This window comes from Centrocercus urophasianus, unplaced genomic scaffold (assembly GCF_019232065.1).
Source record: "Centrocercus urophasianus isolate 14NV4802_14NV808 unplaced genomic scaffold, USGS_Curo_1.0 seq_21, whole genome shotgun sequence".
Classification (NCBI taxonomy): Eukaryota; Metazoa; Chordata; class Aves; order Galliformes; family Phasianidae; genus Centrocercus; species Centrocercus urophasianus.
In genome coordinates, this window is record NW_024884767.1 from 15,681,786 (window position 1) to 15,693,039 (window position 11,254).

General features: G+C 38.6%; 1 protein-coding gene across 2 annotated transcripts in view; it reads left to right on the plus strand.

Moving 5' to 3' along the window:
- The window catches only part of PJA2 (praja ring finger ubiquitin ligase 2), a 39,188-nt gene extending 29,595 nt beyond the window's left edge, over positions 1–9,593 (plus strand). For both annotated transcript variants that reach the window (XM_042822864.1, XM_042822865.1), the window contains exons 7-9: positions 5,022–5,136; positions 5,454–5,569; positions 6,886–9,593. In XM_042822864.1, coding sequence (XP_042678798.1) covers positions 5,022–5,136; positions 5,454–5,569; positions 6,886–6,993 — 339 coding nt within the window. In that variant the 3' untranslated portion in view covers positions 6,994–9,593. The remainder of the gene's footprint in view (positions 1–5,021; positions 5,137–5,453; positions 5,570–6,885) is intronic.
- The last annotated feature ends 1,661 nt before the right edge of the window (positions 9,594–11,254 follow it).

Here is an 11,254-nt window from a genome sequence, read left to right on the forward strand (position 1 = left end):
CAGTGAGACTTGAAAGCTCTTTTAAGGAAATAATAATTAGATCAATCATGAGGAAGAACAAAGTCATCTAATTTTATGTTCTTCATCTCTCCCCAGAAATAAAGGGAGTGATTTCATCTATTCTTGACATGATGATGGACGTGTTTTGGTTTTCTTAGTTGTTTCTTTTGTGTTTTTTCTACAATGATATGTTTCCTGTTTGTTCTCTATTCTTCATTATCACTTTGCAGATTTTACTGCTTGCATATGTTTTTCATTTTACCCTTCAAACAGCTTTCCCTGTTTGAACCCAAATATGTGTGTCCTTCTCCAATTACATTATCTGTGTATTTATCACAATTTTAGATGGCTTTCTAAGAGAATACCTGTTGGTTCTTAGGGTACCAGTCTAGCTTAGGTTGGTTCTTAGGAGCCTTACAGTGTTTAAAAAAAGAAAAAGTCAGTTGTACTGTTTTAGTTCTATTTAGATCTAGGTTTAAGGCAAACATGTTGGTTAAGTCTTGCTTAGTCTGATTCTACACTATGGATGCAGTATACCTTGTAACTCATTTGCTTCTTGGTAATCAGAAATGCTTTTGCGTCATATGTTTCATAATCATAGAATCATTTAATTGTAGAATGGCCTGGGTTGAAAAGGACCACAATGATCATCTAGTTTCAGTTTCCCTACTACGTGCAGTACTAGCCAACCACCAGACCAGCCCAGAGCCACATCCAGCCTGGCCTTGAATGCCTCCAGGGATGGGGCATCCACAGCCTCCTTGGGCAACCAGTGCACCACCACCCCCACCTCTGAGTGAAAAGCTTCCTCCTAACATCTAACCTAAACCTCTCGTCTCAGATTAAAACCATTCCCCCTTGTCCTGTTACTGTCCACCCTCATAAACAGCCGTTCTCCTTTCTGTTTATACACTCCCTTCAAATACTGGAAGGCCGCAATGAGGTCTCCCCAGAGCCTTCTCTTCTCCAAGCTGAACAAGCCCAGTTCCCTCAGCCTTTCCTTAGTAGAGGTGCTCCAGCCCTCTGATCATCTTAGTAGCCTCCTCTGGACCTGTTCCAAGAGCTCCATGTCCTTCCTGTGCTGGGGGCCCCAGGCCTGGACGCAGTGCTGCAGATGGGGCCTCACAAGAGCCGAGTAGAGGGGGACAACCACCTCCCTCTCCCTGCTGGCCACCCCTTTTTTAATGCAGCCCAGAACACAGTTGGCCTTCTGGGCTGCAGGTGCACACTGCTGGCTCATGTCCAGCTTCTTGTCCACCAGGACTCCCATGTCCTTCTCTGCAGGGTTGCTCTCAAGGAGATGTTCCCTCAGTTTGTATAAATAATGTAGGAATCTAAGCTTTGGCCACTTTTCAGTGTCATGCCTCTGGAAAATGGTAAATATAACGCTCATTTTTGAAAAAATGAATGAAAAGAAAGTCCTGGAGAACTACTGGTTAGGTAATGGTTAGGTACTGGTTAGAAATGCTGGTTAGGTTCACCTCTGTACACAGCAAGGTCACCGAACAGGTCCTCCTGAAAACTGTGCTATGGCATGTAGGAAGCAGAGTTTGTTGCTGACAGCTAAAAGCAAATTGTACCTGACAAATTTGGTGGCCTTCTGTGGCAGGGTTATAGCATTAGTAGGTAAGGAAGGAGTAACTGGTGTCGTCTGCTTGGACTTACAAAGCTCTTGATATAGTACTGAATTAAGTCTTTGTCTCTAAAGTGGGAAGACGTAGATTTGATTGATGGACCACTCAATAGATAAGGAATTGGCTGCATGGTTGTATTATAGGGTGATCAATGGCTCAGTATCCACGTGGAGATGAGACATGACTGGTGTTCCTTAAGGGTCTGAATTAGGACCAGTATTACATAACATTTGTCAACAACATGGACAGTGGGATTGAGTGCACTTACCAGGTTTGTGGATGACACCAAGCTGAATGGTGTGGCTCACACAAGAGAGGGAAGAGGTGCCATCCAGAGGGAGCTTGACTGGTCCGTGCAAAACTCATCGAGTACAACGAGGCTAAGTGTAATTTCCTGCACCTCAGTTGGGACAGCTGCCACTGTCAGTACAGACTGGGTAATGAATGGATTAAATTCTTCTGTGGAGAAAGACTGGTGGATGAAAACCTCGGCATGAGCCATCGGTGGTCTTCATATAGCCTAGAAAGCCAATTGTGTCCTGTTCTGCATCAAAATTGTACCTAGTTAGCTGAAGGTGGTGATTGACTCTCTCTGTTCCTATCTCATGAGATTCCTCCTGGAGTGTCCAGGTTGGGGCCCCCACCACAGGAGCAATGTGATGATGTTGGCCAAGTCCAGAGGAGGGCCATGAGGATGATCACAGGGTTGGAGTAGCTTCTCTGCGAAGACAAGCTTATGGATTTGGGCTTGTTCAGCCTAGTGAGTAAAAGTCTCTGGGGAGACCTCACTGCAGCCTTCCACTGCTACAGGAAAGATGGGGAGAGAATCTTTATGAGGCAGTGTAGTGACAGAACAAGGGGTAGGTTTCAATTAAATATTAGAAAGAAATTCCTTACTCTGGGGGTGGTGAGGCACTGGAACAGGTTGCCAAGAGAAGATGTGGATAACTCCATCCCTGCAGGTGTTCAAGGCAGATTGGATGGAGCTCTGCGCAGTCTAATAGAAGGAGTCACAGCAGGGGATTTGGAGCTAGATGATCTTTAAGGTCCCTTCCAACCTAAGCCATTGTATGCATGATACTATTCTATTACTCTGATGTGATGAACAGGTTAGGCTAAATTTTTAATTATAGCATCATTAAAAATTTATCCAAAAACTCTGAGCGTATTCAACCTGTTACTGGTTTACTTAATCCTCCTCACAAAGTTCTTTCAACTAAAATAGTAGACTCTTTAGCAAGTTACATTGTCACAGGTGGCAATTTTTGTAGTATAGTATAGCTCAGGAAGTTTTCAGGGAAAAAAAAAAAGCCAGCAAAACAAATTTACTGTACCTCTGAATAACGAGAACAGGGAGATCTGTCACAATTTTGACATTTGGAGGGGAGAAAAAACAAATGTGTATTAAAAACAAATATTAAAAACATCAAGCTATGTTCTGTAAGACTCTGGTACTAAAGCAGTTTGTCCTAAAATTTCTCCATATATCTTTTTCTATATATCTATACAGATATATATCTGTATCTATTTTATCTATGAGTGGGTTTTTTGGTTGTCATTTGTCACTTGCTTGTGTTTGGTTTACTTCAGTAGCAGTATAGAACAAGTCAGAAGACTATAGATCGTTATTGACTTCATTTATCAATATTTCCAGTGCTGATTCACAGGTGTGAGAAGCTCACATCCATGTAGCTTATACCACTTCTGTCTTTGGCAGTGTTCAGCATATAGTTTGTGGAGTATGGAGTGGTAAGCAGTCATGTTTAATAGGAGGAAGAAAATTGGAGTTACCTATGATGCCTTAAAAGCAAAGTTATACAAGTTACAGAATTGACCTTCCTTCAGTCTGCTTTGTTTTCTGAAGGTGTAGTTTAAGATCAGAGTCATTGTGAGGCTTATCGTCTGTGATATTTCTTTTATGTAGCTTTCAGAAAGCAAATAATGCTTCTGTGAATTATTTTCTGTTTTGTAGCGCTAATATTGGATATTAGCGCAATATTGCATCTGCTTTGGATCTCATTTAGCTTTCCCAGCTATAGTAGCTAATCTAATCAACAGCAGTACTTTTATCTTCAAAATATTCTCAGACCATCACAGCTGCAGCAAAATACCATTAGAAATACTAAAGTCAACTTAATAAGGAAGTGTTGTCCATTGTAGCAGAATTGAATGACTTTAAGCTGTTAGATCTGAGGAGTTTGAAGAATGTAGCTGTTTTGTAAGTAGAGTTGTATACTGCACCACAAACAATTGTTCCAGGGTTCTCTTTAACTAGAACTTCTAGATGAGAATACTTGTGGCAGTAGGAGCTGTGTTTGTCTGTTAGTTCTAGCTGATCTTATGCTACTGCAAATATTTGACTGTAGGTGTTAGAGCTACTAGATGGAATGGCTACCCAAGCTATCTTGCCACTGTGGTAAGAGCAGACACATTCACAGTCTGTGACTGATAACTTCAAAAGATCCAGAGTAAAGGCTGCTGAAGGTGTCTAGGTGTCTACATGTCATCCACTGTTTTTCTGATTTGTTCTTGTTGTTACTGGGTAAACAATGTAAATGATAGATGCTAAAAAAAATATCAATTTATCTTAAAATTCTTGGCAGAAAATTTGCTATTTCATCCTGATTAGAACAGGAAACAGTTGTACTTGAAGGCTGCAGGTACTTAATTCATGATATCAACTCAGTGCTTATGTGTTTGTGGCTATACAGTTTGTTCTGCTGTATTGTTGGACGAGGTATATCTTGTGCATTTTTTAGAATTTGGATTGGCTGTATTTGTTTTTTTGAAAAGTTCTCCAGCAGAAAGAAAACATTGCAATGTGGTTGAATATAGGATGTAAATTAACATCAAATCTGCCTGCTTTATAATTGGTGTCATAGTGGCTTTATGTGGTGAACAATATAATTTAGTTCCAAATAAGATGACTTCAAAGTGCATATCATGCACAGTCATTACACAGATGAGAAACATACATGTGGATCCTGCTTTTTCCTGAAAGCATACATTGATTGTTGTAGCCCAGCTACTTAATTTTTTCTTCTCACTTCAGTAATACTAGTTTTGAGGCCAAAAACTGCGTAAATGGGGCTTTTCTCTTCAGGCAGTTTTATGTTGGCAAGGTTTATTGTATTTTCTTACTTGCTCTCTTTTTAGAACATGAACAAACATTCATTAGAAAATAAGTTGGGCATCTGTGCTGATATGTTGAGAAGCCTTAGAAACTATCTGATACTATTTTGATCTTCAGCTTTTGCTCTTTCATTACTGAAATAAAAAATGAATGTAATGGTTGATCTGACAGGGTTCCTTGTCTTGCTTATTTGTTTTTATATGAAATGTTATATTTGTGAGTAAGAGAACTTGATCTCTGCTCACCTTTTTCAGAATGCTCTGGCACATTTGGAGTCTCTTGCAGTTGATGTTGAACAGGCCCATCCACCAGCTACTAAAGAAAGCATAGATTGTCTACCACAGATCATTGTCACAGATGACCATGATGGTATGGAAAAAACAATTAAGAACTAATTTTTGCTATGTTTATAAGAACAAATTTAGCTTTTTATAATAGCATCGATACAGCCTTGTTAGCTGCACAGTATGTTTAAATACTGTACTAAGAGCTTCTGAATTTTGAACTGAACTGAATGTAACTTTTGTAACTTCTGGGAAATGAATCTTTACTTCTTAAATCTTTACATCTATGAGATGTGATTGTATTTCATAATCATTGGTGATACTGTTGGTATATCAGTTTTCTACATCTAAGATTAAATGACATTAAAAGATATTAATGTTTTTTCTGCTTGATGTCTGTAGGTCAAGAACAGTGCTGCACTATATGTTGCAGTGAATATGTAAAAGATGAAGTGATAACGGAGCTACCCTGCCATCATTTGTTTCACAAGCCTTGTGTCACTCTTTGGTTACAGAAGGTAAATGTTTTTTGGCAGGTTTTTTTGGTGGGTTTTCTTTGTTTTGTTCGAGTATTTGCATTCTTACAGGAAGAACAAAAGTTTGAAAACGTGGAATAGTGTTCTGTGAAATAACTGGCTATTATTCTTATGCATTGTGGAAACAAATTCTAAATCAAGTGAGAGTAATTTATATCCATAGTCACCAGGAGCCATGACTTGGTATTTATTTTTAGGTATGCATATGTGAATATACATGGATAAGTAAACTGAATAGTTAAACATTTATTTCTGTAAGGATTTATAGTAGTTAGAGATTAGAATGCAGTGATGTCATTCTTGAATGGGAAAGGAGTTTTGTGTGGAAAAACATGATTTGTTTTGGGTAAAAATGAAAAAAGAAAAAGTTACACTTCAGCAAGATAAGTTTTTTTTACTGTACCTCCCACCTAAAGTGAAGATAATGCTTTTATTTTTTCTGAGGACAAATAAGTATCTCATCTGTTTTGCTGGAATGTGTCAGGCGCATTTGTGGTGATAAAGTTCACAGAAGAAATAAACATCTGCAAGAATGTAACGTAGATTAATTTGCAACACCTTCCTTTGATAAATGTTGTATTAGATTTCATTTTCATCATCTATAATTACATTTTCCTTCCTTGGATCCGATCCTGGCTCATACTGAGGTGACACTAAAAGAACTCTAATTCATTAATTAGTATTTCTGTAAATAGATTTGCACTCTTCTTTATGTACAGTGTGAACTTGGACTTGATTCTAGTAGTTTTTAGAAATAGCGCTGAGCCTATAGTGTAATGTATCCTCAGGTACTTCCTCAAGTACTGTAAGAATGTGATTGATTCAAACCAGGGAGAGAAGATCACCTCTAGAATGAGTTCTAGGTGGTTTTACATTATTTTTGTATCCTAATGCTCTTAGTTTTGATGTTAAAATCTTTGTATTTTGTCTTACCTTTTTTCCTACTGTCAATAGTAAAATGCTGTTGCTGAGAACTGTGATGAAATCCTGTTAGATTTGGGCTTTATTTTTCCTTAAAGTGTCAAATATAAACTAGATTAAGTTCCCACTTCTCTTTGAAGAAGTCCACCTTGCAGGGTTCCTGTTATATATATACCTGGTGTTCAAAAGAAAAAAAAGTTTTCATCGGAAGTGATATATATCTCTTAGCTTCCTTCAGCAGTCCAATCTAATTTGAGTTTGAGACAGTACTGTTTGTAGTAAGTAGAAAGACATTGTAAATCATAAATTTCAGCTCCTCACTAGAATGAAATTCGAGCTGTGCAAATGACCTGTTCTTTTTTTCTCTTTTTCTATAGTCAGGAACATGTCCTGTTTGTCGCCATGTGCTTGCTCCCATTCTTCATGAGGCAGCTGCTTCCTCTTCTTCCTTTTTACCTGATGATGACTCTTCATCTTCTGTTTAGAATGTTACAGGAGCTCCCAGCTAGCGTGTGAGATGAACATTCTACTGCCAAAATAAATGTTAATTGTGCTTAGTTATAATGTGAAAAAATGATATGTAAAATACCGTGTATGTTATGTTTCAGTTTCGAAAGATGCAAGAATTTTTCAACTGATTAGGTTTACAGTAGTTTCTAGCTTTCAATTTGAAAATTTAAAAATGTGCACCCTTTTTTCGGTTTTCAAAGTAATATTGCTGCTAACTAGAATGTCTACAGCTTGTATTATGTTAGATTTGTCTAAAAAGATAACATGGCACTTTGTGTTTGCATTCTTACAACTGCAGTGCAGTTGCAGCTTACTGAAGTTATGCTTATAGACTATCTTACGTAACTGAACTATTTGCCAATGAGCAACTGTAATTTTTCTTTTGTTTACGTCAGATACAAGGACGTTTTGTGATGACAGCAGTACAATTTTCTTTCACTGGAAATGCAACGGAACAATATCTGACTTCTATTCCACATTAAACTTTTTCCTGGCATCAGAAGTGCTGTTAGGTTACTGTTGCCTGGGCTTTTTTACAAATGCTTTACCAATTTTAAGTCTTAAGTCCTGAATGAACTTTAGAACTGTATGAACTTTGGAACTTCAACATTTGATATTCTGAGTTTCTAAGAAGTTGAATCTGTAATGTCTGGGCAGCTGGTTCTTTTGAGTTTTGTTTAAATATCGTTATACTGAATAGACCTCCTTTACTTTCTCCTCCTTGCACACACATTCACTCTCTTCTAGATGAATTTATTTTTATATATAATGTCAGGGAGGGATTGCTTTCCTAATGCAGATATAATTAAAATATTTTTGACTCTTGGAGTCTTGAAGTCTGAACAAGGTAGTAACAACCTTGTACACTTAGTTGAAAAATATATTTGAATACATGGGTGTTAGGATAACTACTATTATTTCAGAAATTTAAGAATGAATGTTTCTGGTGTTTGCACTTGTTGCAGTGGGTTATGCTACATAAAGTATTTTAAAGGGAAAAAGACTGTAGTTTCTAAAATGTATTTCTCTAGTTAATACTCCGTGTCCCTTAAAGTTTTCTCTTGTGCTGAAGTTAGTCTTCGTGCACAGAAAGATAAGATTTTGATTTGTGTATTCTGTATTAATGGTTGTGCAATCTTACAGTGCTGGAGCATGGGGATAATATGCAAGGAACCAAATCCAAGCACTCTTAAAATTACTTGCTTCCAGTAACTACTAGTTGAGCTCATGGAAAGCTTAATGTGATGACTGAAAAACTAAGATTAAAGTAGCACTCAGCTACTTGGTTGTGGTTATTGCTGCCCTAATAGCCTCATCTTTATAAATATTAATATATTCTTTGAATAGTGTTTTTGAGAGACATACTGAGTAGTGTGACTTCCTTTACAGTGTACTTTGTGGACTGTGACAGAACAAAGAATTGCTGGATATTGCCGTAGATCTATTCCTGAGGTTTTAGATTTTGCATTCCTAAACATGAATACGAGGAAATAAGAACAAGGGTGTTGGTGAAAAGTTGTGGAAGTGGTTAGCACGGCTCCTTACAAGTTTATTTTTCTGCATTAGAACTCTATATTCATCAAAGCTGACATCAGCAGGATTTTGAAAAATGTGACAGGGAACATAGGCTATAGGTATACTCACTGGGACAATTCATACTAATCCAAGAAGCACTATAATTTTCCGTATCTCATTTATGAATCAGTGCTGGGGAGAATGCCCATTGATTGCTCCTCCTATGGCAAATGCTACAACAGGTATTTTAACCAGCCTGAATTACGTTTCTTTCCTAACTGCTCAGTATGCTGTCCCTCATTTAATCCTTTAAGAACCGTGTTTTGTAAAGAGGATTACCTTAGATTCTGGGGCAAGATTTGGAAGCACTCTTGCTTGTAGCTTTTGATTCCGGACTTAACCAGCAATGTCAGGAGCTAAGACAGAAGCAGCTGTTGGGCTTTTTTTCTCCTTATCTGTTACTGGCCTCAGTTTTGCTTACTATTTCTAAACAACTGATGAACAGCTGTCTAAGTGTTAAAGCTTTTTTTTTTTTTCCCCCCTTCACCTTGAATGGATTGATGGATTATTCATAGATCTTTCCTGGTGCCTCAACTGAGGAAATAGCAAATGAAAGATCTTTGTCAAGGTGTCTGCAAAATTATATGCCAGGTCAGGACGTATTCAGGAGATTACCAGAAACCTTCAGCAACACGTAAGAAGAGTTGAATGATCAAATTCTTTGGAATATTCAAGTGCTGGTTGTGATTTATTTTTTTGGTAAATGAAATTGTGTCAGATTGCTGTGCACATTCAGTGGTAAAATCAGTTCAAGTAGGCCTGGTCCTTGAAAATGCCTTGTAAAGTGTAATGTTTTCCTAGAACAATAAATATTAAAGAAAAAATATTTGCTCAAAGAGAACATCCTGGGCATTCTCTAATAAAAAATTCTAGCTACAAGAAGAAAATCTTTTTCCTACGTTAGGTAAAAAAAAGAATTCAACAAAAAGGTGGAAGAAAATGTGGAAAAATAGGTCTGCTACAACCAAGGGTTTGTATCATCTCTTCATGTACTAGTAAACTGGATGCATCATAAGTCCATAGGAGATCATAAAAGGGGATAAACAAATTACCTACTTTGAATAATGTTCAAGTAATACAGAAGTTCTTGTGAAAAATGTGTTTCTGGTAAACTACATGATGTAAAATGAATGCTTTTTAATATGTAATAAAACATTTTCATTGCGAAGTTAAAATATGAAGTATTTTGGATTTTTTAACTTTTTATTTTATGCATTCCTTTCTGAGGGCCCTTTGAGGTAAGCCAGCAGCACTCTAGAATTGTCCTTTGCGTATAGAATTATCTTCTCTGTTGGCCAAGAAACAGAGCAGCCTGCTTCATCTGCATACACTGATATTAATTCCTTGGTTCATTTCTCTGTGTTCTTCATCAGCTTTTTGGGGGCTTGGTTTGGATGGGAACCATTGAGCAGTGCTTCTGCTGCAGGCACTTTTTCTCAGCCTGTGTCCTGCACAGTGCTAGGCACTGTACCACACTTCCACTCAACACCAGGCATTAGGGATGCCATTAGCTGTGATGCTTGACAACCTCGTAGCCTCAACATGCAGTGCTACTACTTTGGCCCAAGCAGCTCCCTTGAGTTCTCATGCTTTGTGTAGAATAAATCTGCTATGGGATTTGGTATGCGTGCAGTGTTGCTGCATTGTTCTGCCTCCAAATACAAATGCATTGCATTGATGTTCAGACTTGACTCTCCAGGCTTGAAATCCTTTATCATCAGAGTGACTTTTTTCAATGGCAGGGAATGTGCTGAATATCCAGTGGGAATTCACCATAAAATAAATCTCAATCTACAAGCTGAAGCAGGCAAAAGCCTCACAAGTTCTTCCTGTTTTGAGCGAGTTGCCCATTTTTGCTCTGAGTACATTCAAAATATTTTCTTTATGTTGTTTTTAATCTGTTAGGATTTAAATCTGCCAGGGTATGCTAGTTATCATGAGAACAGTTTGCAAGTCCTGGGCAAGGCCAGGAGCAGCGGTGCACCTGTGCATGTGCAAAAGGCTGTCCAAGGAGCACTGAGGCTCCTAGGTACAGCAGGAGAGCATTAGTGGGATCAGCATGACTTCCAGTGACAGAGTTCCAGTCATGATATCTACCGGGCAGAAAGCTACGTCCTCTGTATCCTGGTGCTTCTCTAGCAGCGGGAACTGATACAGTTGCATAGATAGAGCTTCCAAAGGAATGTGCAACCACCCAGGCTGCAAAGCATGAGGAGCTTTCTGTCAGTGTCTGACTGCAGTAGTGAGTGCATCCATGGCAGGTGTGTACTGGCAGAAGAAATGATCAGCATGGGTATGTGTAGCTCTTCAGGAGGAGCTGGGCAGGCTGAGAAAAATGTCAGGGAGCTAGAGGAGGAGGTGGGCTGATATAATTGTATTGTCCCTGAAACAGGTGCATCTTCCAACCATAGTACAAGACATGAGGGACTCCCTACCCTGTGCCACCATGTAAATGGAGGTCACCTTACACAGAGAAGGAAGGCATGTTACTGACCAGGGGTGCAGGCAAATTCCCTGCCTGCCTACATCACCCTCCCAAATGTTCTCATGCAACATGCATGAGGCTCTGGAACTGAATGGACATGCAAACGATAACACATTAATATCCATCCATGTTGGAATGATCTCCTAGGACTAGTCTGCCATCCCCAGTATCACAGC